Source organism: Agelaius phoeniceus, chromosome 12 (assembly GCF_051311805.1).
Source record: "Agelaius phoeniceus isolate bAgePho1 chromosome 12, bAgePho1.hap1, whole genome shotgun sequence".
In the NCBI taxonomy this organism is placed as follows: Eukaryota; Metazoa; Chordata; class Aves; order Passeriformes; family Icteridae; genus Agelaius; species Agelaius phoeniceus.
This window is the reverse complement of record NC_135276.1, coordinates 13,098,043-13,125,834: the sequence shown is the minus strand read 5'-3', so window position 1 is coordinate 13,125,834 and position 27,792 is coordinate 13,098,043. Positions and strand designations below refer to the sequence as shown.

The 27,792-nt window shown below is 39.8% G+C and overlaps 1 protein-coding gene across 1 annotated transcript in view; it reads left to right on the top strand.

Moving 5' to 3' along the window:
- ESRP2 (epithelial splicing regulatory protein 2) overlaps positions 1-23,095 on the top strand; it is a 45,534-nt gene extending 22,439 nt beyond the window's left edge. Inside the window, exons 4-16 of the mRNA XM_077185129.1 lie at positions 94-207; positions 1,212-1,326; positions 2,063-2,161; positions 2,283-2,337; positions 3,129-3,239; positions 4,055-4,187; positions 4,384-4,426; positions 4,927-5,228; positions 7,195-7,416; positions 8,693-8,891; positions 10,134-10,329; positions 11,341-11,524; positions 21,728-23,095. Coding sequence (XP_077041244.1) covers positions 94-207; positions 1,212-1,326; positions 2,063-2,161; positions 2,283-2,337; positions 3,129-3,239; positions 4,055-4,187; positions 4,384-4,426; positions 4,927-5,228; positions 7,195-7,416; positions 8,693-8,891; positions 10,134-10,329; positions 11,341-11,524; positions 21,728-21,886 — 1,932 coding nt within the window. The 3' untranslated portion in view covers positions 21,887-23,095. The remainder of the gene's footprint in view (positions 1-93; positions 208-1,211; positions 1,327-2,062; positions 2,162-2,282; positions 2,338-3,128; positions 3,240-4,054; positions 4,188-4,383; positions 4,427-4,926; positions 5,229-7,194; positions 7,417-8,692; positions 8,892-10,133; positions 10,330-11,340; positions 11,525-21,727) is intronic.
- Positions 23,096-27,792: the final 4,697 nt, after the last annotated feature.

The following is a 27,792-nucleotide window of genomic DNA, read 5'->3' as shown; positions in this document are numbered from 1 at the left end:
TTACTTTATCTCGTTTTAAAAAAAGTGCTGAAGTAATGGCAAATGCATGAAATTATCAGTCAGTACAATGAAATTTTTCACTTTATTTTCCAGTTTAGTCAGCTGGTATCCAGTGATTTGAAAGTACTTGGAAGGAGCTCTTACACACTCTGCAGTGATGGCCAGTTACTCATCCGACAAGTTCTCCACCCAGAAACATCCAAGAAGGTACAAGATCAGAACTGGTGCAGAGAGGCAGTGCTGGGAGGGGAGTGGCACAATTCCACCTGGGAGCTGGAGTGTCCCAAGACTATTGAAGATGATCCCCTCCCTGCCTGAGCCCTCAGTAGCTCTTTTAGGCACTTGCTCTTGAAAGTCAGCCACACTAATTGGAGTCCCAGATGAGCAAAAGGAAGAGGAAAATTAGGAAAAACAGGATAGAGACAGAAGCAATACCAGTCCTTTGAATTCTGTGTGTAGAGTGGAAACCGAGGTACAGATCAGACCTCAGCAGAAGTGATGGAGAGCTATTGCTTTGCTTAGGCTTCTGTTAAACCAGTGTCCTCTGGAGCGTAAGCACCCAGGTGGTGATGTGGCCTGGCAGTGGTTCCCCATTTGCATTTATTCAGTGGAAAGCAGAGCTGCATCTTGTTTGCTATTCCCACATGAAGCAGCAGTTTCTGCTCCAAGTTCCTGGAGGGTTTAGAACACCCTGTCATGCGTAGGGAGGAGAACCTTGCCTTTGTGCAAGGTGGTGACTCTTGAGTTTGTTGGCTTAGCAGGGTCTGCAGGAGCCCCTCAAGAATGAGAGATGCTAACACAGAAGTTGCTGAAAGAGATTTTGTATTCTGTGACAATATTTAAATAAAATTTGTCATCGTGGTTTGGTACAAACCTGCTTTTCAGTGTAGCCGCAAAAGATAAAATAGTGTCAAAAATGGGAATTAAACAGCAAAATGTAGATATTTTAAAATATTTTTTCCCAGCCATCCTTTCCAGCTGTTTTGCATGACTCTGACTCCCAGAGGCTTTGACTTTGTTCATGTAGACATCCAGTTCTGTAGAGTTATGGAATTTGAACTGTGTTACAAAGGAACCAAACTGCTCCATCACGTACAAGCTGGTGATGTGGAACTACCTGATTTCTGAGAGTGCCTCATTCTGTTCAAAAGTATTAATTGAAATTTAAAGGATTAGCATGTATAAAACAAATATTTTTGCCTTCCTTGTAGAACTTCTTGTTGTCAGACTGCTTCTATTCCTTTTATGATCTGCGCAAAGAATTCCACACTTGCTACCCTAGTTCAGCCGCCGTGAAAGACCAGACTATCAAGACCATGGCAGAATGTATCCTTTTGCTGCAGCTTATATCCCACAATCTGTTCAGTTCCTTGAGTTTTATCTCTGTGATTGTAACAGAGTTTAGAAGAATAAAATTAGATGTGGGCTTTATAAACTCACAGGTAAAGTGAAAAGAGTGTCTGCTTAAGTGTGTGTCAGGGGAGTGGCTCTGCTTGTAATTTTTTTTTCCCCAAATTGAATCTAATTGCTTTCTAAACCATATTTAGTAAATCTGCCAAAGAAAAGCATCACTTGCATTGGTACTTGATCTTAAAGGAAAAGCTGAGCTGTCAGTGGGCTTTTTCAGCACCAGCTGGCCTGCAGCTTTCCACTGTTTGCAGATAACAATTATCTTGCATGATCCTGATGAAAATGAGTTTAAAATAAAGCAAAAACAAAACCCAAACAATACTCTACATCTCAGTTCAAATTAGAGGGATTTTTGGGGGCCATCTGAATGGGATTGAAGTTCAGTTATGTTTAAAGTGATAGGAACTTACTCAGCTTTTCCTTTTTTGGACTGTTAACACTGAAATTATGTAAGCTCTCAATAGTTTTCAAACTGTTGTCTGTTGAAGTGAATATAAACCAGTTTATGAGCAATGTAACATGTCTAATAGCCACATGTCCCCGCTAAGACCAGTACATTTGATTATTAGTTCTGTGCTAATATCAGGAAAGCCTTATAACTTGTTTACAAAGGATTGTGCAACTCTGTTATTTTCTATAATCACTTGTTTAGATCTAGGCTTAGGGACAGATGAAGCAGAGGAGGACTTTGGTGTGTGGCAAGTGAAGACCATGGTGGCTATCATTTTCAGCATGCTTTCAGAAGGTTGTAGTAAGTTAACTATTTATACTGAATGCTGAAATCCTTCTTTTCTGAAAGAACTGGCAGTGATGCTGTCATTCTTAAGTAACCTCTGACTCTGGTTATATTTAAACTTCTTGTTTTGTCACAGATCACGTATTTACTGAGCCTGAAACTGTGAAACACAAGTATGAAACAGGTCCTTGGTAAGTGCCCTTGTCACGGTTGTTTACAAACAAAGATGAGTCTTGTGTACAGCAAGGAAAGTTTGTGAATATTTCCCCACGGTCGTGTGAAAGCAGGCTGGCTCCTGAGAACAGCCCAGTGTACTCAGCAGTCACTGCAGTGCAGCCGGAGTGTGGCTGGCATGCTGAATGCTGTACTTTAGTCCATCTCTTTAAAGTCACTGCAAGTTAAATGCTCTTTGTTCTCTTGCTTCTATTTTGCATGGCAGCGAGGCTGTTTTATCTTACCCAGGGTGAAGAAATATTTGTGAACTTTCCCTAAGTCAACAGAGCTGATGGCCAGTGCACCCTGCATGAGCTGAGCTGTGTGGTGCTTCCCAAAGTGGTTTTTCACCCATGCTGAATTGGGTGCTGGGTTCAGGGATGAAGGGACAGGATGGCTCATTTTTTACAAATGCATTTCAGTGACCAGACTGAAATATTTTAGGCATAAGTAATTTGTGTTGCTTGGATTGCTAGATCTTTCATATAAAATTAATTCAGTTCCTCATTACTTTACATTTTGGCAGTTGTCCTATTTTTTTGTTTAAGGAACTGTGGTGACAACATTGTGCATCTACAGTGTTGTAGATAAAAAGGAATTATCCAAGTTATCTTCTCTTTCTTTATTGAAAGGAATAATGGAGATAGGAGAATCTCAACAGAAAATATGCTCCCAATTTACAGTTCAATTAGCTGCAATCTGAAGTTTGGTAAAATATTGGAAAACCTAGATGAAAGCTTACTTTGTCTTCTTTTTTCTTTCTGTGCAGCAGTAAATCTGAAACTGTGGACAGTGAGACAGTAATACGTGCCAGAGGTTTGCCATGGCAGTCTTCAGACCAGGACATCGCTCGATTTTTCAAAGGGCTCAACATTGCCAAGTAAGTTAAGGAGAATTTGCATTGCTTTATCACTTTGCCTTTAATATTTGTGTTACATACATCCCCCACTCTCCCCACTGGAGTCCTTCAGTCTTTCCCCACTTGACCCCTTCCCACGCTGTGGCCATGACAGCTGAACAGGTTTACCAGCCTTAGGCGTGCAAGAGAAAGTTTTGAAATGTGTGAAGAAGAAAAGAGACTCATCAATTGAAAACCAATATACATTCATTTATTGCTAGTATCAAAAGGGAGAAACTCCTATTGCACTAATCAAAGCAGAGGCCAAGACATGAAAACTGCTTTAATTTTGTGCCAACTTATTATTCTTCTATATCTCCTAAACAGGCCACATTCAGAAACTTCTAAGTACTGTTTGGAATAAATTTTCATATGATTCATGTATATATCTATGTATAGATTTATGTGTATGCATATATATGAAGAGAGTGCGGTTATTTAGCATACCTGTCACTTAATATATATTCCAGATCTCCAATACTGAAAAAATATACATTTTTCTAATTTAGAATGATGAGGAATTTCAAATGTGCATCTCTGAGATAATAGGAGGAACAAATTTGCAACTTTATGGGAGTTGAGAAAGTGTTGAACAACATGAGATCCATGATCTCAAGGAAGCAGATTTTAAAGTACAATTGTGTTACAACAAAAATTAAATTTTGGATAATAGCAATTTCTTTTCCAATCTGTAATCTTCATGTTTAAGTCTGATTCCTTTACTATTCTTACACAGTTATTTATTAAATGTATTAAAGATTCAGACTAAACTTATATTTGTTGGCTTTACCTTTCAGAGGTGGTGTGGCTCTTTGCCTGAATTCCCAAGGAAGAAGAAATGGGGAGGCTTTGGTTCGGTTTGTCAATTCTGAACAGAGAGACCTTGCCCTGGAAAGGCACAAGCATCACATGGGTAGCAGATACATTGAGGTAAAAAGTTGTGACTTGAAACAAATCTTTGGAGAGAAACCTGAATATTTTAAGCTATGTTCTCATTTAAAACCAAACTGCACTTCTGTTTTGCTCAAAGTACCAAAACACAATTCTCTTGCTTGTGAAAGTATGTGTGTGGTTTAAAGCTGAACATTGTGATTTTCATGTGGATTTTTTTGTCCTTTCTTTCAAGGTTTACAAAGCAACTGGGGAAGAATTCTTAAAAATTGCAGGAGGTAAGTGATGCTGGAATTCAATGTGATTACTTCAGTTCATAGGAATGTTGTTCAAGTTCTGTTTTTTTCTTTGACTGAGGATGCAAATGGATAATGAAGTAGCTTTTCCTGTTTTGTCTTCCAAGAATGTTTGACCCTGTCAAGTTGTTGAAACTGAGCTGTGAGCATTTGAGCTGTGATGTTCACAGACTGCCCTCCTTCTTGGGAGGAAGACCAGCCTTTGCAATGGAAGCATCTGTGTATCTTGTATTAATTCACACTCATCTCATCTTTGCTCCAATTTCATTAAAATATGAAGCACTTGCAGATGAAGAGGTTTTCCCCTCAAAACAGATTGCTGAGAGTTAGTAGTGTTTTGGGTCTTGTCTGGGTTTGTTGCTGGCTGCTTACCTACTGTATTATTCCTTAGTGCTTCCCTGCTGCTGCTGCATCCCCAGAACTGGGTGCCCAGCACTGACCACATGTTCTTGGCTGACCACGTGCTGTTATCTCTCTGCCAGGCACCTCCAATGAAGTGGCCCAGTTCTTATCCAAGGAGAATCAAGTTATCATCAGGATGAGAGGCCTTCCATTCACTGCTACCCAGGAAGATGTCTTGGGGTTCCTGGGGCCAGAGTGCCCAGTCACAGGAGGGAAAGAGGGACTTCTCTTTGTCAAGTACCCAGATGGCAGGCCCACAGGAGATGCATTTGTGTTATTTTCCTGTGAAGAATATGCACAGAATGCACTTAAAAAGCACAAAGAAATACTTGGAAAACGTTACATTGAACTCTTCAGGAGCACAGCAGCAGAGGTCCAACAGGTTGTAACTATTGGTTGTGAGACTTAAAACTGAACAGTTGAAACATTTCTTCTAACATTTGCACACAAATATGTTGTAGAGAGCCACGAACATTTATTATATGAAAAATGTCAAGAAAGATCAATGCATATTTCCTAATGGGCATGGAAAATGGTGCAGCACTGGTTTTGTTTTGTTTGGGGAGGGGGTGTTTGTTTTGGGTTTTTTTTTAAGCTGCCACTGCTTGGGAGTTTGTTTTTTTACCATCCTTCAGACTATAAAGTGAAAATCATTGCATATTTTTCTTCTCCCTTAAGGTTGACTGAAATCACAAAAATAATTCTAAAAATATAGTAGATTGATAGTATTGTAGTAATACTTCCTGAAAATCTGCAGTATGGTCTTTAAATGCTAGTCTCCATGTACAGAATCTCTAATATTAAATCCAAATCTGGATGCATGAAATGAGCAACTGCTTTCTTGGAAACTAAGAATTAAGATGTATCTGATTTTTTGGTGAAAGGAAGTGAACTTTTTTCTTGACATGATATATTTCTTTTTTTGCCTATCCTTTACCAGTTCCTATCATTACCTTCTTAACCCATTAAAACGATTTTATTTTGTCACCAGCTGCTTGTCCCTATGAAAAATATCACATATTGTATTTTTCTTCCTGACACAGAATACTTGTAGACTGGTGGCTCCAGAGGGAACCATTATTAGATTTGGCCTGGTGTTTGCATAACCACTGGCTATAAAAGTGTAATACAGTTACTGTGCAATTTATGTGACAGGTGAAGTCTTTCTCTAGAAGGGATGGGGCAATGGAAAGAATATCCACACTTGTAGATCATTGCTACTACTGTGATATGGATATTACAACAGCCAAGAATCTGTGTGCTGTGAAGATTGGGAAGTGGCATTTCCCTCTCCCCCACAGCTTCCCTCCTGAGAGAGAAGGAAGCAAAATCCTCTAAGGAACAAAATCACTCTGTCACAACGACCAAGTCTCTGCTTCCACTTTTTTTAGGAAGACCTGGATATAACTTACATTCTACCAAAATGTCATTACTTCTTCCTCTATGACAGCTGTCTAGGCTGACACCTGAACTTTTTTGCTGCCTGGGCAAGAAATTATTTTTTAGGACATTACAGGCTACTTGTTTGAATAATTACAAGAAGTAAAGCCAGGCCTCATCTATTTAATGTTAGTACAAAGTAAATGAAACAACTGAGAGAGATTTCTGTCCTGAAATGCATTACAAGGAGATTCTTGAAATAAACTCCCTAAGCTGAATCACTTTTAGCAAAACTAAAGCTTTTTGACCTGTTTTTTAGAAGCTCTTTCAGTAGAATGTGTTTATTTTTGATAATCATCAGTAAAAATGGTTTTCAGCAGTAAGCCCCTACATGTGTCATATGTTCCCTTTGTCATTTGGAAATGAGTCAAGAGAAAATGTTGAGATCAAAGTCTTCTATATTCTTATCTTTAATTTTTATTTTCTCCTCAGAAAATCTGTACTTGGAGATGAGCACTGGGGTTAAACAAATAAGCACCCTCACTTAACCAATCGAGTTTTAGAATAAATTAAAATTAGTGCTTTCACTTACTAGCTATTTCAGGTCTCAGTTCTTTTAAAATGACTGGTTTTAATTTACCCTGATTTACCTAAGAACTGTATGTGGCAATACTGGTTTATTAGCACAGATGTGATTTCAGATGTTTCTTTTTGAGGTACTATACACAGTAATTGACTTTTAACTTTTTTATATTGACATGAGAAAAGTCTGTTATTGGGGTCTGGCAAATTGAATTTGTTAGCCTTCCCCTCTCTTTTTCTGAGTTTAAAACTTTCAAATGCCCAACAGGAAAGTAACTGCAGTAACTTAGTATAAGAAGGGTTTGTTGGAAATAGTATTGTGAGAACTGCTCTATGCTCAGACAGATGATTGTAAATCTGCATTGCTGTGGGTTTTTTGCCAACAGGTACTTAATAGATACATGTCAACACCTCTTATTCCAACCCTTCCAACTCCAATCATTCCGGTCATGCCCCCTCCGTACACCATCGCCACGGGCAGCGTCCGCGACTGCGTGCGGCTCAGAGGCCTTCCCTACACTGCTGGCATTGATGACATCTTGGAATTTATGGGAGATGCCACAGGGGATATCAAGCCCCATGGAGTTCACATGGTCCTTAATCAGCAGGTAACAGCATTTTGCATGGGAGGAGTAACTTTGCATTGACATTGGTTTGAAGTCAGGGCAGCTTACCTTATCTTGGCTTTAGTCTTCTCCAGCCCTGGGAAAATGTAATGTTCTCTTCATCTGTCTTTGCTTCATTTCTCTTCCCCTTTTACATACACCCTTGCTTTTCTCTCTCTGTATGTATATATGGACCAGCCTGGGGAAGATGAACCTTGTTCTTTAAATTATAACTTTATCCTGAAGGCTGTTTTCAGCCAGAGGCTGGAGATACATTACAGAAATCTCTCCTTTAGATGGCATAGCTGCTCTGTCAACTTCAGGGTTCCTGCTGTGTTGTTTGAGTGCTCTTTATGTCAAAATGAGCTTTTTCTAACTTGATTAGCAGTTGCTCAGGCTTAAAAGAGAATCGATAATTAAAAATTGTGGTTTGGGTGTATTTTAATGATGTGATCATAGAGATATATTTTCCCTGTTGTCTTGTGTTAAAAGTAAGTTCTTAATGACAGAAATACTGAGGTATTAAAGAAAACAAATGAGAGATCTACTATATTTGTTTAGGAGGGTTTTTTTTGTGTGTGTGTGTATTTTTTTGGTTAAGAAAGTTTTTGTATTTTATACAGACAGGTATATCTGTCAGATTGCAGAAAATCAGGCCTGGAAATCAACTTCCAATGCAGCTATGGACTTTACTAAAGGATCTGGAACTTTATGCTGCTGTACTATTACCTCGAAAGCAGTTGTAGGGAAGGCAGAACCAGGATCTTCCTAGAGCTTCACAGCAAAAGAATAAGAGACAATGTGAATAAACTACATCCAAAAAACCCCATTCCAGTTGATGGAAAAGGGAAAAAATAAAACTGCAATGAGAAATTAGCTAAGCACCTGAACAGATTCCCAGAGGTGATATGGAGCCTTCACCCCTGGAGATGCTCAGATTTCAAGTGGAGAAGGCCATGAGTGGCCTGACGTAAATTGAAAGTTAGTCCTGCTTTGAACAGCTTTTGGATGAGAGACCTCCACATTTTTTTCCATGCTACATGATTCTGTTTTTTTCTGCAGAGGACTGAAGTAGCATTGTATTAACTGGGCACTTGTTGCATGAGTCTTGATTTTTCTGCTCCTAAATAGAATTGTTGAGTTGTGAGTCATTTGTGGCAGAAAAGGAATAAGGATACAGGCTTTCAGTAGATGTTTGATCTTAGTCCTTTCTGCATTTCTTGTGATCTGGGAGATTTCATAACAGATTGACTTACGATTACTTCCCTGCCTCCCCTAGGGACGACCGTCAGGTGATGCTTTTATCCAGATGAAATCTGCTGACAAAGCCTTTATGGTGGCTCAAAAATGTCACAAAAAAATGATGAAGGACCGTTATGTGGAAGTATTCCAGTGTTCTGGAGAGGAGATGAACTTTGTTTTAATGGGTGGCACTTTAAATCGTAGTGGCTTATCCCCACCGCCATGTAAGTTACCATGTAAGTCTCCAATTCTTCTGCTCTCTGCTGCTAAAGGCTGATATGTGGTAGGTGCTGAAGCTTTGTGGCCTTTCACCTTTTGACTCGGGTTTTGCCATGATCAATAATCATCCATCTGTGTACATGCTAAGATTGGAATTGTTCCCTTTGGGCAATAATGGGACTGATCAGAGGCATTTTTATTGTATTTTCGGCGGTGAGTAGAGGGCAGCAAGGCCTTGCCAGTGAAATTGTTGCACACTTTGCTTTTTATGGGTGTACTGTTCTTCTGAGCTCTGCAGTAGACTTGCCTGTAGTGAAACCTACTTGGAATGAGAGGGATTTTTAAAATGGGGAGTTGTTCTATATTCCAGCTGCCGATGAGTGCTCTTGCTATCTTGCCTCAGAGCATTCAGAAGGTACTCTTTGGGCTTATTTTTGAAGGAAAACACCCACTGGGATGATATACTAACCAACCATGGAGTGGTGAAGTTGGATGGCTTTTAATTTTTTTATTTTAAGATTACAGTGAGCCTTATTGAGGAGCTATAGTGGAATTTTACTGTATTGTTCTAATTAGTCTCACTACCAAATCACAAAGCAGATACTGATGTGTATTTGCAAAATATTAAAAAGCTGCCAAATATAGTATATAAAACCAATTTGACTGCACACCAAGCCAAGTTTATTGTTCCTGTACAAATTAGGTATTTGTTCATCAAAATCCATCAGACTAGTGATCTAGTGGGGAATTCTCCCTTCCATTTGCTATATCCTAAAAATACTTTTTGAAGTCTCAGGAAGCTTATACATGAAGTCTTATGGTCAGTAGTTATGGATGCCCATGTGTGCACCCATGTGGATGCCCAAGCACTATTATGGTGCTTTTGTCCCACAGAGTACAACTTCTGTTAGAAAACACCAGGGTGTGTTGGTGTGCACGCCTGCTTTCTCTATGCACATGGCTTTATGCTTTCTTTTATTAACTCTGAAGTTCCCTACTTTCCATTTACATATAGACAAAACTGCTCAGATCTAGGAGCTGTGAACTCTCAGGAATTACTCATTCCAAATGAACCCTGGTTGTTATTCATGGCAATGTAGCAAAGGTCTCCAGGGGAGAGGCTAGAGAGCAGTCTTTGCTCAAGTGTTTATCAATCATGCCCAGATGGTTTTAATCACATTGCCCTAGGGGAGGAGTTACTCATCTGAGACTTCTCCATTCTGATTGCTTTTTGTTGCTGTGTCCTGGTTTGGTTTTAGGTCTTTCTCCACCAGCTTATGCTGCTTTCCAAACAGCAGCTGTGATCCCAGCAGAGGCAGCAGCCCTTTACCAGCCACAAGCCCTCCTACCATCCACCAGGACGCCCCAGGCCTCTGCAGCTGCTCCTCCAACTGTTACCTACTACCCAGCCCAGGCTGCTCAGCTCTACATGAACTACACAGCTTACTATCCCAGGTAACCCCGAGATTTCACTGCTCCTCTTGACCTTTCATCCCAGTGCAGTAGGTGACTCTGTGGTCACCTGTGAACAGCTTTTAAATTTGCACTTCTAGTGTAGGTAGTTCTGGGAACATAATGTTCAGCAACAGAGGCAGAAACCATTTTAACTGTTTCTCTGTGACCTTGTAAGGGCATTCATCTCTGTAGGTTCTGCTTGAATCTCATGGTAATGTAAAGGGGTTTTTTGGCACTGAGGCAATGTCACCAAGGCAGTTCTATTTCTCGGCCAGAAGAGAAAGAAGCTGTGTCAATCCACACCTCTACCCTCACCTCTTAGTTTATTCTTTTACTTACAATACTGTTTTCATGCTGAAAGACTCATCATAGGTGTGTACTAGGTTTGATTTTGTACATCAGTGAGACCAAAGAACATTTTTACATGTGAAAGCAAATCTCCACCTTTTCCCTTCCACAGATGGTATCAGCATGAGTCACTGAAGTCTGGTACAGGGGTTGTGGGGAAATAGCTTGTTCACTGATAGCTCCTAAGCTTGTGTGACACTTGCTAGCTTGAGTATCTGGCAATTTGCTAAATAGGCCCTGACCAGAGATGGAGATGCTAATTACTCACTATTTTGTGGCTCAGAAGTGCCAGATTAGGGTGTTTTCCTCCTTTTCATATTATGGCACACCCCTCCCCTTTATTTCTTTGTGTTTTCATTAACGATCTTAGAACAAGTCATCTGCAGCTACTTTTCCTACTCCCCTGTGAAATAACAATGCCACTCCTTATGTCTTTAACTACAAATGTTAGCCATTTTGCCTTCCCTCCCTTGTCTAAAAATAGATCATGAGAACCTAAGAGAAATTAAGAAAGTCCACAAAACAATCCACATCGGGACTCTCTGTTTTTCTGTAGTATTTCGATTATTTTTCAAATCTAAGTTTTTGGTTTCATCTTTGCCTATTCTTAGTAGAACCAGTTACTGTTTTTTGTAACAATTTTGCTCCCTCTCTCTCTTTCAGCCCTCCAGTATCTCCTACCACGGTGGGGTACATTGCAGCTCCCCCAGGAGCTGTGGCAGCTGCTGCTGCTGCCACTGCCACCCACACTCCCATCCTGCCCCAGCCTGGAGCCTTGGTCCGGATGCAGGGCTTGCCATATAACACAGGAATGAAGGAGATACTCAGTTTCTTCCAGGGGTACCAGGTTAGTATGCAGCCCTCTTCTTGAGACCTCTTTGGACCTCTGAGTTTTGATCAGTGGAGGCCAAACTGAGCCAGCAAGAGCTTTTGGAAACTGCGAGATGCTTGTTGTATATTTAACTGGCGGACTGAAGAGTAACACAAAATTTGCCTTCCTTCTTATTAAATAAACAAATCCTGATCTGGAAGCAGTCATTTGGTGTCTGGATTTGGGGTTTGAGTTTGAAGAGCTCAGAGCCCCAGTGGGAGTGGGGCTTCCACAGGAAAGTGGGGGCTGCCAGAAGTTTTCGGTCCTGGGCTCTTGGTGGTGGGAGCCTTTTGGTAGGGTCAGTGTTTGACCTTCAACACTGAAAGTTTGCTGATTTCTAATACAGAGAGCTGTGAGCTGGGTGTGGTGACTCGCAAAAGGAGACACAGATGTCTTGGTCAAACATTGTTTCAGTTGCTAATAATTTTGGTTACAGGCAGGAGCATCTTTCATTAAAGCTGTATTATATTGCAAACTAAAGAAAATCTGTATTATCCATGCTGTCCATTTTGACAGCAAATATACTATAGGTAAGGTCAGTCTGTATGGACTGATGGAATGCTCTCAGGTGATCAAACAGAAATTTATCTTCTTGATAAGTCTTAAAACAAAAAAAAGGCACCAGCTATAAACACTGTTTTCCAGCAGCCCTTATTTGATGTCTTCTGCCTTTTGTCTCAGAGGATACAGTATATCTATATCCATGGTTTGTCATGGCATATTTGCTAAAAGGAAAGGTAATTGAATATGAACTGGTGAGTATTTAACCCCTGTGGGTAATGGCACTTACACAGTTCCAACTCTGCCCTTTTGGGTACTAGTTGGAAGCTCTGACCTAAAATCCTCTTTATGGCTCTCAAACCACTGCAAGTGAACAAGTGATTTGTGTCAAAAGGCAATAATATTTGCATGTTTGTCCTTCAACATTCTGATGTGATATTGCAAGAGGTAATAGGAAACATTCAGGCATGGTATGTTTTCTTTCTTTATTTCTTTATTTCTTTTTTTTTAACCTTTATATTCTTAGAGGACAATGAGCTTTAATTTGTTGAGCCAGATATCTGGTATGCAAATGAATGTAGACTGAGAACAGATGCTTAAATGTGTATGTTCCAAGTTTTGAGTATTTGGAAGATGCAATGCTCTACCTATTGTGTCTTCTCTTTGAACAATACATTTATGTTTTGAAAGCAGTTCTGCATACTCAATTTTTCAGTGGATAAAGATTATCACATAAAAAGTGTGGTGAATTTTGACAAACAGTAAAAAGAAACTGCATATTGTATTTTAGGTCTTTTTGTTCCACAGATATTTCCAGAGTTCAAACCAAGTTCAGTTATTTGTGGCTTTCATGATACCCAGAGAAGTAATAAACATTCATCCTATTGTTTAGCCATCAATATTTTGCCTTTTAGTTGTTTTCTACTGCCTGGGGGTTTTGGTGGATGGGTGGTGGATGTATTAAAACCTTAAGTATGGAAGCTTATTTGCTAAATTGAAATTCAGCTAGAAGTGTAACTGTACCTTTGAAAAATGTGGCCTGAACCTGTCCATGCATGAAACAGGTCAGTGACCACCTCTGCCTTTTGTTAAATCTTCAGTTTAGTGAACCTGAACTTTGTGTCTCGTGCTCAGTTTGCTCTTCTCATTTCTGCGTTTGGAGACCAGTTCCTGGTGTTTGTATTGCACAATTAAATAGTTATAGGAACAGAAATTTTGCCACAAGGTGAAGCCTATATTCTGTTGCTGCAACCTCCTGTGATCACCAGTTACTGTTATTAAATTGGTCACCTCTTTGACTTCTTTAGAAGATGTTGTCCAAATGAGATCAGGTTCAAAATCTTATAAAGGAACCAGGAATTCTTTTGAATTGTTCTTGGAATCCCGCATGTGGTAATGCTAATTTTATACTCATTCATTCCTTCAGGGGAAAAAGAGATGGTGACTTACTGTAATGGGACAATATTACATCTCTGGAGCAACAACTAATCTTTTTTTTTTTTCTTTTTTCCTCCCCTTTTTTCACATTGTTTTCTCATTTTCTGCTGCTGCCCAAGGATTTATTGCACGATGCTTCTGCTTGTTCATAAAGTGAGCCCTTAATAATAATCAGTGGTTTGGGCATGGTTTTAATCTGTGTACAGCTAATTGATGTTGCTATTCAATGGTCTTCAGTGTTGGTATTCTGGGAACCAGATCGGAGATGCTGAAATGGAAGGGTGATTTTTGTCTTTGTGTGTCCTTGTCTGGAAGGAACAGGGCTTAAGTTTTAGCTCTTGCTTTATTCTCCTCTGAATTTTTCCTTCAGGCTTCATGGGTTCTGTATATTGCATGTGTGCACATGTTGCTACTTAAGTGAAAGAACTTTTCATACCAGACCTGCCTCTTAAGAGATATCATGGGCTTCAACAAGCTGGTCTCAACATCAGTACATGCTTCTGAAAACAAATAATTTAAAAGTCTGCAGATCAGCATTTAAATTTTCATTTAATTGTATTAATATTAGCCTCTTGTTTAGTGTTTCAGCAGCTCAATTTCTTTCTGTAGTTCTGTTTTCTTGGGGTTTTTTTTGCTGAAAATTCCTTCCAGCTTGCATGTATTTATTGTAACTTGGGTTAGGCAATTGAAAAACTTGGGAAGAATTTTAATAGTAAATCAGGGACATGGCAATTTTCCCCATCACCTTTCTGTAAAATACTGTAGTATACTGTAATCCTCAAAAGAGCTAATATTAGTACTCTCTTGTTCAGTAATTCACATTAAACTGCTTTTTAGTTGTAGTGTAAAGCAATAGGGCCATTGATTTGAGTTCAATTATGTGCTGGATACATAGCTAAGGGATAGCTAAAATCAACCACAAAATCCAAGCCAAAAAAAAACCACATTGAGGAAACAACAAACCCCGAAATAACCAAAACAACAACAAAACCCTCACCGTGCCATTCACCAGCTGCTCAGCAGATCCTGGTCTCTGGGCTTTATGTTGAAGCGAGGGATCTATGGATGGGATTGTGAGGAGACTCTTCTGGAATTCAGAAAAGTAACTCATATTTTATATCATGGGGTGAAGTCTGGGGAAGAAGTGGTGCAAATGTAGTAATAACATCCAGCAAAACTCCTCAGTGTTACTTCAGACCATCACTCTGCACAGCTGCAGAAGCAGTGAGAGAACTCCAGTAAATAATGATTGAACAGGGGTAGCAGTTGTGATGAATCTATGTGAAGTTTTTTACTGAAGTATTTTTATTTCTCTTTATTTGGTGTCTAAATACTTAATGGGTTTTACTATTTAGCCACTAAAGGAATCAATGCAAAATATTTTAGTCTCCAAATACTGGAGACTCTTTTGGGGTAGGGTTCTCTTTCAGTTGTCTTTTTTGTTGTTGTTGTTTGGCTTGGTTTGGTTGTTTGTTTGATTTGGGTTTTGTGTGTGTTTGTGTGGGTTTTTGTTGGTGTGCAGTTTTACAAAATATTTTTTTCTGAGAATGCAAATAGTGGCAGGGTTGGTATCATGACAAGAGCTATTAGGTTAATGTAAAAGCAGATGCAGTTTAGCTGTGCCTGTGGTCTTAGCTGACCAAAAACCATTTCACAGCTGTTGTCTTGGCCAGGATTCAGCCTCCTTTTAGTAGTACTTGCCCAGTTTCTTGGAGGTTGGCATGAATGTGAAGTGAACTCATGCCTGCCTGGAAAAGACCCTGTGGATTAGTTCTTAGAAAGCAGATTTGCTATTTAGGTAAGTTGTGTGTAAGAATAGCAGTAAAAAACCAAACAAAAAAAAAACCAAAAACACCCCAACAATAACAACAAAAAAAAACCCCTACAAACTAGAAGATGACTAAGATTTAGGGGCCATGGTCACCATCTGAACTTTTTAAAAGCCCCCTGAATTTGCTGAAAAAGGCTGGGATGGAAATGTAAGAACTTCTTTGTGTATGTGTTTCTACGTAAGAAAAGCATAAAATAAAAAAATAAATAGTGTTCTTCAGAGACACAGAATTTAAGGCTTGCTGGTGGAGGGGAGGAGGGTGAGTTGTGGTTAAAACAGTAATAAGGAAGTGAAGGGAAGTGGATGGATGGCTAAATTCCCAGGGCACTAACGACATTTCTCTGCTCTATCAGGACAACAGACTTCATTGTTGCTGACTTTTTAGGGATTAGGAGTTTCTTTCTCTGAAATGTGTGCTTAAACAAAGAAGTATTCTCTATTTCTTTTAAGATCCTTTTGAAATCTGATTCTCTGCAGTCTGAGAGGGGGATACCCCATCATCTGTGTGCCAGTCCTAGGCATGGCACCCTCTGACTAGGGAAGGGAAAGGGGAAGTGGTAGAGGAAGAATTAATTCCCACTTACTGGGGTTGGAAGTCATCTGGCAATACAGACACTATTCCATGCTCACCCCCACACTCTCAGAATAGAGCACACTGCTTGTTTTGCTTTATTCCTAAATTTATCTCCCACCTGGAAACGTGGAGAAAGCATTGTGAGACTGGGACCAGTAAATTAGAGGTTACAGTTTCTGTCTGTTGCCTCCCACGCTTGAAGCAAGTGACTGAAGTGGCACCTTCTGTATTTTTGGAACAGGCATTACCTGTTTCAGTCTCTGATACACAGAAGGTTCAGGTGGTATCTCTTCCACACAGAATTCAGGTATTTGTGGGTGTCTGTATTGGCAGTCCTATGGTACAATTGACGTGCTTCTAGGGGCAAAGCCATTGTAGGGTATTTCTCCTGACTCTTGTGCTCAAGGTTGCAGTTACCTACCATCAAACCTGATTCTATATTCCAGGCTGAGTCTAGCTAGGCTTTTCTCCAGAGTCTGAGAGTTCTCTTTGGGAACTATTCTGTGACAAAGTTTATGGGCAGTTTGGGCAAGAATTGCAGCTGCCTTCCTGAGGTGGCCATTTTGCCCATGATGTTTTCCTTTTCTATCATTTGCTCCTGTTTTTTCCCAGTTGGAGTGTGTCTAAATATACTTTCCAGTTTCAATGCTGGGTTTGTTTTTTGGTTTGGTTTTTTTTTTTTTTAGCAGTGGGTTATTTTCTCTAGATTGCTGTTTTTGTGCTGTTTTTAGACTGAGCTTTGAATATTCAATGTAGGAACTGCAAAAATGAAATGGAAATCAATGACTTACTGGTTAGTGACCTGGTTAAATCTGTGCACAGTCTGTGAGGGGAAGACAGTCCCATATTTCTCTCAGCAAGAGAAGTACAAAGAAATAAAATAACTTGAAGAAAAAGGAAATTCAAGGAGGATGTTTAGTGTATTATATCTTTATTAACCAGTTTACCCTTGGTTTGGTCCTGTGTGGTTGGATGCTCTTGCTTTGTTCTTATGGGTTCTGAAATGCAGACAGAATCAGAAAGATTCACAATCATGTGCTTACTCAGGCAAGTTAGGGTAGTTTTCATTTTATTTGAAGAATTTACTGTCCTACAGCTTCTGTTTTAATTGACTGCAGTCTCTCACCTATCCTTGTGATTAGATGCTACTTCTATTTCTGGGTCTTTTGATGAATTTAGTTTTCTTCTTTCTTTCTCGCTTTCTTTAGGTCTTTGCCTAAGCTCTGACAGCTCTTTACAGGATATTTTTATAACTTTCATATTTTCTACATTGTTTATTCCATTTCAAGTGTAACTTCTGAAATGCTGTCCCTTACAAGAGTAAGACTGTAGAGCTTTGCCTACTGTACATCTACTGATAATCTAAAGTATGTACTATCTTGAGACATTCCTTCCAAAGAGTAAACTTACATTTAGTAGATTTGTTTCAAGGGCAGGTCTGGGAACTCATAAATCTAATATTTGCACGGTCTGGTTGCCCTGGCAGAGACTATCTAGAAAATACTCCTTATATTTGTCTTTTACTTAATGGCATGGGTTTAGAATTCAGTAGTAAAATTCTGGGGGGTTCTTTTCTTTTGTGTTCTCTGGGCTCTTGGTTATTGCTTTCTGTGAAAGGTGTGTACAAGATGGTTGGTGTTTTTCTTTTCAACTTCCCTTTGGATGGATATGTGTTCTGTATGCCCAAATATGCCCCTTTTCTCCCTAAGCTGGCAGGAGACTTTTTGCATCATAGAAATATCAAAGGAAAGGCAGCACAGTGCATCTATATTGTGTGCATTTGGCAATCATCTAAAGCATTAGTCTGTTTGGGGGGAGACAGGAAACTCTTCTTGCCACTGAAAAGATATTCTACAACTCAGGTTATGCTAAACACTATTGTCTTCTGGATTACAGGAACCACTCAAGTAATCTTCACAGCATGTGTAAGAATGCTCAGTCCCTTCCCAGGATATGTGATTTGGAAGGATTATGTGCTAAGAACAATATTTCATATTGATGTATTTCCTGACTATATATATTTGTACCAGGCCAGTAGTATGAGTGATTACTGTTCATATTCAGCATCTCAAAGAATTCTTGGATCTGATTCATATATGAGGGTTTTGTTCTAATTTGATAGTGTGACTGTTCTGTGCAGTCATTATTTTTATTTTAATATATTACTTCTATAAATCTGTCATGATGCAGTTACACTGTGCAGTTTATTTCATTTTCCAATGTAGAAATACACTACACTAGCATAAATGCTATTTTACCTTGTGAATGCATTCATGCTGGGGCATTGATTTTCTTTCATTACATCGGTGTAGTCTATGGAGTACAAGTATTATCTGCAGCTTAAGTGTTTTTCACTCTTCCCTAGAGAAGCTGCACTTCATTTCCATGAGTGCATAAAAGATCTGAATGAGATCCATACAATTATTCTGATCCCTCACCTCAGTGTGCAGGCTGGAAGATGCTCATCTGTCCCAGTGAGAGCTATTGCTGGGTTTGTGATTGTGCTTATGAAAATGTAGGAGTTTGGTTACCTGGTGCTGCCATCTCATGAGTAGAAGGAAAAAAGGAGCACTTCATGGTCTGACCTATTTCCCTTCCTTGATAAGGAGCAGTTCAAATACACAGTTTAGAACATTGCCCACAAACATTTACTTTATTTCTACAACCAGTAATGCAATTAATGTATGTTTTATCTTACATAAAAGCAGTTTCTGTCCAATTCAGTGTCTCCTGCCAGTTGTCACAGCTGATGCTTTTAATTGTGGTTGCAAATGATGGTCTGTGTGGCTTGCTGTGCCAGACTGTTCCTTCTCTTGCTGATTGTCCCATGTCACACTTGTACTGTAGTATGCACCTGATGACTACAATGGCCTAATTCAGCTGAGCGATCAAGCCAGGAGTGTGTTACAAGCACCGAAAGAGTGGGTCTGTTTGTAACTTTGTAACTTCTGAAGAAGGTAAGATGTGACTGCCAGAGCCTGGCTCTCCAGAGGTGAATGGGAAGGGAAAGAAGGGCTTGGTGCTACAGAGATCTTTGCTTGTGGCTTTCCCCCTTAGAAGCTTGCATTGGGATCCTGGTTTTGGTCTTCCTGCTTCAAAAATCGACTAACCCAAGGAAATGGGCTGGCTGTGATCTGTAGCTGCTGGGGCAGCAGTGGTGGAGGTAGTGATTGCCTGGTTCTGCTCAGATGGTGTGTTCAACTTCCAGAAGGGTTTGTTAATGCTTGTATCTCATGTGAACCTTTCAGTCCAGTATTTTTCTCTTAGTAAAGTCATAGAAGATTATTTTTTCTCCCTGGTATTGCTAGAAAGCACATACAAATGTGTGGGTGAAAACCCCCAGACCTCTGGCTGTGTCTTTTCTGTGCCATATAACTGGCTAGAGAATTATATGTCTCCTTCTTGATCTCCCTAATGCAATGTGAACTATTACATTAGTTTTTCCAGAAGAGTTTTTTTGAGTATAGTGACTTTCTAATGCAACTAACTAGGTTTGCCAACAGTAAATTTGCCTGCATTTTTTGGCCCTTACACATAGTTCTCAGAGAAATTTTGTTATGGCCTATGTGAACTACAAGATGCCACACTACTACTGTATTCCATTCAAAAGGCTACTGATTAGTTAGTACATTTTCTTTTTCCTTGAGAAAAAACCAGAACAACCTCTCAGTTTAAAAATGGCAGTCACATACTGTGCCTTGAGAGAATTACTTTCACAGACAAATGTACTTTCACTAACAATCATCAACTCAGTTGTTTTCAAATTAGTTGTTTTCTCGTGTTGGATCTGTAGGGAGCAGATGGACTGCATGGTCTGGTGATTAACTGGAAAACCAGATCAGCAGCTGGTTTCTACTAAGTATGACATGGAAACAGTCTTGGCTAATTCATGGAGTAGCTCAGTCTGAATTCTAAGTGGTGTAAAGTAGTATGGTACCTCTCTAACAGGTACCACTGTTAGAGAGTAAAAAAAAAACAAAATCCATGAAAAATATTTGTGTGAATCTGAGTCTAATTTTAAAACACACATTTACATACAGAAAATCTATTTCTCTAGAATTATCTATAAAGAAGAACTTAAACCCAGTAGTTTCTTAAAATGAAACTGAAGGGGTCCATTTAGCTCTTTAAATTAAATTGCTTGCAGAATGTGTAGACTTCTCTGCTAACTTTCTATGCAGCTCTCATAACATGAGTTTCTAGATCCCTACATTGGTATTACACCAATACTGCTATTTAAATGATGTTTTTAAAGCTCTCCTCTGTGCTCAGAGGTATAACTGTGTTCCATGTGTGTTTTCAGCTGACTCTGAGCTGAAATATTGAAGTTTTATTCTGGACTGATGGTAAATGGTTGATCCCATATGGATTAATAGCAAAGAGCTGGTTTAGAGCATCTTTTAGCTCAGATTTGCAGCTCAACCCAAGTTCTGTACAGCTTTCTCTTTGAGAGAGGGTTACTCTGAAATAAAACAAGATTGGTTCCAAACCATTAGTGGGCTTTAGAGATTATGTATTTTATCTGGTTTTTTGATTTCTTTCTGCATGCTATTTCTTGACTAACTTTAGTTCTCTGAGAAGTAATGATAGAAAGTTTGTACTAACTGCCTTATGCATGGTTTTGGTTTTTAAAGTGTGTTGTGCTTATATTTTAAGAATAGTTTTACTGCCTGCTCAGTGTTTGGGTGAGTGAAGCTCTGGCATGCACTTGATTTATTTTCATATGTTTGAATGTAAAGGTGATATATGATATGATACATGAATGAAATGCTATTGGTAATAACTGAGACGTCTGCTGTTTCTTGTAGTATACCAGACACAAGTTCTACAGAAATGAAACACTTAAATATTTTAATCTTTTATAAACTCAAGAGAACATATGTCACATGAACATAACTTGAATTAATATTCATAAAACTTTTCCAGCATTGCTTTGTCTGACACTGTTTTTCAAAAAAAACTAACCTTGTATGCTGAGCTTTTGATCCTTCAGTTTCTCATTGTGAAACTTCACTGAGATTCATTTCTGTCCAGCAACCTGGAGTTCAAACTTAGCTTGGAAGAATTTCCTGCATCTTATGGAAAATGAATGGGGTACAATAGGGCTGACTGTAGTCTACTTTGAACTCAGCAATTTGGAACTGCCTTTTAAGACTTTATGAGGGCAAATGCCCTCAAAAGTAGAAATCAACTCCAATGACTAAATAATCTTGTCTGCTAACCTGCTTTTCCTTAGCCTTGTTAAAATTACAAGAAATATTTATTTAATTCAGTTTTGCACCAAATTTTACTTAATTGTTCTGGAAAATCTTCCTTGCACTGTATACCTGTGTTGAGTTCAGCTCATTCTCCCAACACAGAACTCATACAGCTCTTTTATTTTTGGCATGTGTGTTGGGTTTTTTTTTTAAACTTTGTGTGTGAGTATTGACATGCCTTAAAAGCCTTTGTCACTTGGCCAGTAGTCCCCATAGTACAAGAATTATTAGTGCCTGGATTTCTTGCTCCATTTACCTCCTATTAACATCTAACTCTCTCCTTTAATCTCAATTGCTTCTCTAGACAAATTTTTGCACAGAATTATGTCTACATTGCTATATTCAGCACTCCAGCAGAGTAAGAGCTGCTGCTGTTCGCCAAGCTAAAATTTCTTTTAATCTTTGATTCCTTCTCCTTCCCATTCTTAACTTCCAGAATGTTTTCACCATGGACACAGGAGTGGAGTGAGCCATATGCACTAAAAAATGCACCAGCATTAAAAACTACATTTCCAGGTGTTGTTGCTGGTCTTAATAGTTTGGTTTTTTTTTTATTTTTTCTTCTTGTACCATTGCAGCTCCAAGCAGATTCCATCCTCATGCTTTACAACTTTAGTGGGCAACCCAGTGGCGAGGCGTTGGTGACTTTTCCAAGCCTGGATCTAGCTAAGCAAGCAGTGGCTGAGAGAAATGGGCAGCTCCTGGGCAGCCGCTGTGTGCAACTGTACCTGGTCTAACTGAACACTCTGGAGGATGAGGAAAGGATGCTGCACTCAACACCCTGCCTTCTGCAAAATAAGAAGTCTTCCCTTGCCACCCAGGCAGCAACCAATGTGCCTTTTCAGCATAACCTGTTGGAATGCAGCATGGTGCATGTCCTTTTTAATTTGAAAAATGGCGTCTCCTATGCCAAAGATAAAGTGAAACCAAAAATTGTGCAGTTAACTTACTTAATTTCTAAGGTACCTGTGTAAAAAGAAGCAAAGCTGCTCCTGGCATGCAGTTAATTCTGAAGACAGTCCAGTATCACTTCAGCTACCGCAGCCGCGGGCGAAAGTTACTCAGTAGCGTTTGAAGTGGAAAACGATGTTTGAGTCATTCAGATTCTTCTGTGTTTAGTTTTTAAGAGTTTACACTTGACAAAGTGTCTCGTTCTTGTAGAGTTTAAATGTCTTTAGAAAGGTCTTTTGGAATGCATGGCTTACCCAGTTCAAAGCGTAGATCATATTGATTTTTGTTTTGTTTTGTTCTTGACTGGAAAATATCAGGATGCTGGATCCTGAACCAATTGTGCTTTTTCATGTTTTCATTAGACATTGTTTTGCAAAAGCCATATTTGACCTTACCAGTGTACTGCTGCCAATGTGTAAAGCAAAAAAATAAAACCAACAGCATAACCAGAAAAATCCACTCTTCCCACCCTGCCCCTAACCCCATATTTTTAATCTCTACAGGACAAAAATGGCACATAAACCTGAGTACTAATAAGTTATATTTTTTTATTTAAGCATAATAGCTTTCAGATACTGTATTAAAGATTTTGCTCTAGTTTATGTGCATGCAATTTGTTTACATCTTTAAACTACTTTATTTGTATATTATGAAACAGCAAGATATGTTGAAATCTGAATTCTCTAGTGCATGCTTTTTTCTTTTTCCCTTGTGTGTATATACATAAGCTAGAAGTACTTTTACGTCATGTAGCATGTGTTTAAAAAAGGACATCTGCTGTAGAAGCACTAAATGACTTTGTTTTTACTGTGCCTTACTTCTAAATCATTCCAAGTGCAATACCAGCAGAGCAAAATGTAATGAATTCTGTTGTTGACATGTTCATGGATGTCTGAATTGATCTTTTTTTGTTAGTGTACAATTTGACTTGTACTTTAAAGAACTGAATGATGTATGCTTCTTTATATTACAATAAAAGAGATGCTTACAATGTGCATTGCCTTTTGAAAGTAACTTATGCTTTTCTTTAATGTATTTTCACAGAGCATCAGGCTTTGAGAAATATCCTTACACACTTTTCTCCTAGATTTAGATGAGCATTTGTACTTTGTGACATCTCTGTTTTTTGGGGGGTTGTGGTGGTTTTTTTGTGGTTTTGTGGGGTTTTTTTGTTTTGTTTTTGTCGTTTTGCATGTTCTAGTAAGCAAGAAATCTGTATGATGCCTGCTTCTCTCCTAGTGCAACACATTTTAGGCAACATGATGTAACTGTTTACATGCTTAGTGTTCTCTTTCTGTTGCCAGAGGAAACAAAGTATTGAACTTGAAATTGCATTTGTGTTTGCATTTAATTGACCTTACGGGTCACTCACTTATCTGTGCAACCCAAAATGCTACATTTAAGTCAAGATAGAGCCAGTGTGCCTTTTTGTACTGAAAATTAAAAAGGGGAAGGATATCACATCAAGATAAGAAGGTGTGTTTCTCTCTAGTCAGACCTATCTCATGTCAGATACCGTTTCATCATCAAAATCTCCCAAATTAAGTTTCAGCACAATCAGGTGGAACTGGAGGGAAGGATTTTTTTTTTTTTAATGGGAGTGTTTACATTAACCTGTTTCCAATATTCATCTTGGTGAAGTCTACCAAAAATTGGATTGCACAATGGTAATTAACATTGTGCCTTAGAGGAAAAATTTGGTAGCTATGTAGTCCATTTATTACACACAGTCCGCCACAGTCCAGCCGGTCACAGCTTTGCAGGCTGTTGAAACATTCTCTTCTTTCCTCTTATAAAACCCGTATGGAACTTGTGGCTTTCTGCTTCCTTGGCAAGGTGAGGCAGGGCTGGAATGGAGAACCTCAGCCACATCAGTCCTGATTTAGATGCAAACACCCTCCCTACTCGTTTAACACCTTTGTGGCTTAGTCGGCATGATCATGGTTCTGCTTTGGGGGCAGTCCCATGCCCATCACAAATTGCAAACAGGCTTTGCCATGTGTGAAATCTGTACCTATCACCCACTGCTGTTTTATTCCCTGTTTAGCATGAGATGGTGGAAAGCAGTTCTAGAAAGTGAACATGGGGATGTTTCAGGCTGAGTGGTTTCGTGTGTGAAACCAAACATGTGGAACATGGGACCAGAGTAGTTAATTTTTAGCAGTTACTGGTGTAAAATGACTGCAAGGGCAGTGGCAGCATTTTGGATTGACCAGAGCACTCTGGGTGGGGCTGACAAGAGACCAGGCCTGAGGATGCTCTTCCTCTGAACTTTGACTTTCTTGCTCATATTGAAAACTGTGGTCTTGTCTAAAAAAAAGAATAAAAGACAAAAAATAAGGGGGGAACGCTAAAAAACGAAGCGCTGCTGACGTAGGGCGGTGGCTGGGGCAGGAATCCATCAGATTCACAAGATATTCACAGCAGGGAAGGACCCACAGAGACCACCCAACCCAGCTGTGCGTGAACAGCGCACCCGGGGATCGAACCTGCGCGGCCTCAGCGCTGGGGGCACCGCGCTCTGCCCGGGGCCGATCCTGTGAGGGGCCGGGTCCCAGCGGCCCCGAACTCCTCCAGCCGCCCCTTGCGCTGCCCTTTGCCTCGATAAAACTGGGACGGCCGGGCCCGAGCGGGCCGGTTCTCCCGGCTTCGGCCGCAAGGCCAGAGGGGCCGCGCTGGGCTGGGCTCGCACTCGGTGTTTGAAGCTTTCGGGCCCCGCAGGGTTTGTGCCCCGGCTCCGGGGCTGCGCCGGGCCCTCAGGTGAGGCAGAGCTCGTGGCAGTGGAGCCGCGCTGGGCCCTCAGCAGCCACCAGCAGCGTCCCTTGGGCGCTGCTCACCTGGAATTTTGCTGCAGACGCTTTACAGCTGACGGGCTGGCTTCAACTCCAAGAGCTCACCTGCAGAAAGGGAAGATAAATGCTTGCATCACGTGTTTGGACGATGGCTTCCATCACTGGAGAACTCTGTGAGCTTGGGGTAAGCCCGAAGTGTTTTGTGTTCTTTGATGAATGCATTTGCTCTTTGTGATTGAAGTTTTAGACTATGCTGTGTTGCAAAGCCTTATCAGAGGAATTACTGTCTTTGAATGCATGTAGCTTAATAGGAAAATAAAAAAAAAGTGTTAAGCTTTTAACTGTTTTACCAAAGAAGAAGTGAAGTTTGGTAAAGAACTCTGATTTGACTTTTACTGTTATTAAAGAAAGGGTCCTCACACTCAGCCACAAAACTGGATTCTCAAAAAGAAGCTTCTCTGTGCTTGCAATCACAAACTCCTTCACCTGCGTGTGTGTTGCCATGCTGTGGAACTGCAGAACAGAATTACCATTGGTTGTATTTCTTCTCCTGATTTCACAATTCTGATAGTGCTGGTTTGGAGGTGATTCATTTAGTAATTTCTGCTCCCACTCTCCTGAGACTGATAATTTTGCTGGAGATGATTTCTGTGTTGGCCAATCCCATGGGATGTTCCTGCCCAGCTTAGAGAGAAGATAGATTATTCTTATTATACTTGTTGGAGGTGAGACTGAAGAGTTTGAAATGGCTCTTCTCTGTTCCAACAGTTGCAGCTGTGAATCCAGAGCAGGTGTTTCTCATTGGGATTTCTTCATTTGCAGAGCAGGCTTGCCCAAGACAGGCTTAAAAGTTTTGTTTGCTTATTTGAACTGAGATATTTTCAACAAATATTTTATTAGTGAAATTGAATTCCTAAATTTTTTTGAAGAATAAAGGCTTTTCAGCACCTTCATTTCTGAAATAATATTTGTTCTATTTCAGTCAGGTAAAATGAACCGCTGATGAAGGCTGGCAGTTCAACCTCCTGGGTCCTGTCTTACATAGAACTGTATTTGACAAAATCCATTATAATATATTTTGAGTCTATTGCTAGAAGTGCCTCCTAAAAGCTGATTGCATCTAGGAAAACTTGAAATATTCTGAAACAGAAAATTCCTGATGTGCCAATGCTTGCCTGTAGTCAATTTAAAATTTTGCCTTTTTATATCTACTTGTTATAAAGCTTTTGAAAAAGAACAGGTGAGGGCCACTGTGTTATTTAGCTGAATATGCAGTTTAAATGCAATTATTCAGATAAAGATGACCATGTTAATTTAGACTTGCTAATTGCAATTTCTTTTATTGCTATGTTATTATAATCGTTTTACTTTAAATATATGATTTTTTAAAAATAGCTATTGTTTGTGGCTCTCTGTGTGCTTGCTGATAATATAAAGCTGAGTATAAATAAAATGCCTTCCCTTCTGTAAACATTACTAAGGTACTGCTGTAATTTTGCCTATTTAATGGTAGCTGTGTCTTTGGGAGAATATCTTTTGCTGCCAGCAGATGTCCCCTTTCCATCGGGGTTCGCAAGAAGGAGCTCGGAACAGCTGCTTTGGGAGCTCCCTGTCAGCAGCTGCAGCAGGAGCTCCAGTGTCCGGGAATACTCTGGTGTCTGTGAGCCTTGAAGTCCGAGGTCATTTTGCTGCTCATAAAACTGTTGACTTAAGTTGGTTGTGTTGGTTTTCCATTTGTTTTTTTTTTCCTTGTTTTTTCAAATTTGTTCTTGTTTTTTATTCTAAATGTTTTCTCCGAGTTCATTGATATTCAATACGGTTGCTTTGAAATGTACAAACCAATTTGAAGTTGTGAAAATCACACTTGTATCTGACCGCATTTAGTCGGGGAAAAAAAATTAACTTAAAAAACTGCTCTAAAAATGAAATGCATAAAATGTTTCCTAGAAATCCAGTGGCAATGACTGGACAAAAGGCGTGCTTTAAGTGTCACCCCAATGAAAACATACTGTGCTAGACCAAAAATGAAAGAAAAATGACTCTTTATTCTTCTGGCTTCAAGAAAGAAAACCGTGGATGAGCATTATAGTGCCAAGGCCTTGCAGCAGATGAGGTTTGCAGTAACAAACAGGGTGGGAGCCCTTGGTGGCGGTGGGGCCTGGCTGGCAGAGCCCAGCCCTGGCTCTGCTGCCCCGGTGGCTTTGGCCGCTCTGGCTGCTCCCGGTGCCTGCGGTGACACAGCCTCGGGGCTGGCAGGGCCCCTCTCTCAGGGCTGGGCACCTCCTCAGGCTGTTCCTCGCTGCTGTGAGCTACTGCTGGCAGAGAGCGAGTTGTTGTTCTTGTCGGTTTTAACTCTGCTCTCTCAGGGCACTTCCCTTGGTTGTGTTCAGCCCCATAAACTGAGAGTCTTTGGGAATTCTCCTTGTGGAGGATCCAGTGAGATTCTCACTTGTCACCATCATATTTTGTGAAAAATCCTCTTTGCCCTGGATCCTTCTAGTGGGAAGCTGAGAAGCCTCAGAGAAAAAGGAAAACAATATTATCTCATTTGCTTCTCCTGTGTTTTGCTGCTTTGGAATGTGGTTTGAGATGGTTTATCCAACAGGCGATTGTTTGATTGGTTTCATATGAATTGTTCTTACTTAGTGACCAATCATGGTCCAGCTGTCACAGGAAACTGAAGAGAGTCATGGGCCTTTCATTAGTATATTGTTAAGCCTTCTGTAAGATCCTTCCTCTATTCTTTAGTATAGTTTTAGTATAGCATTCTTTTATATAATATAATATCATAAAATAATAAATTAGCCTTCTAAGAACATGGAGTCAGATTCATCATTTCCTCCCAATGATGGGGGACCCCAGAAATACCACACTTACACTGTAGGGTGCAGATCATACAG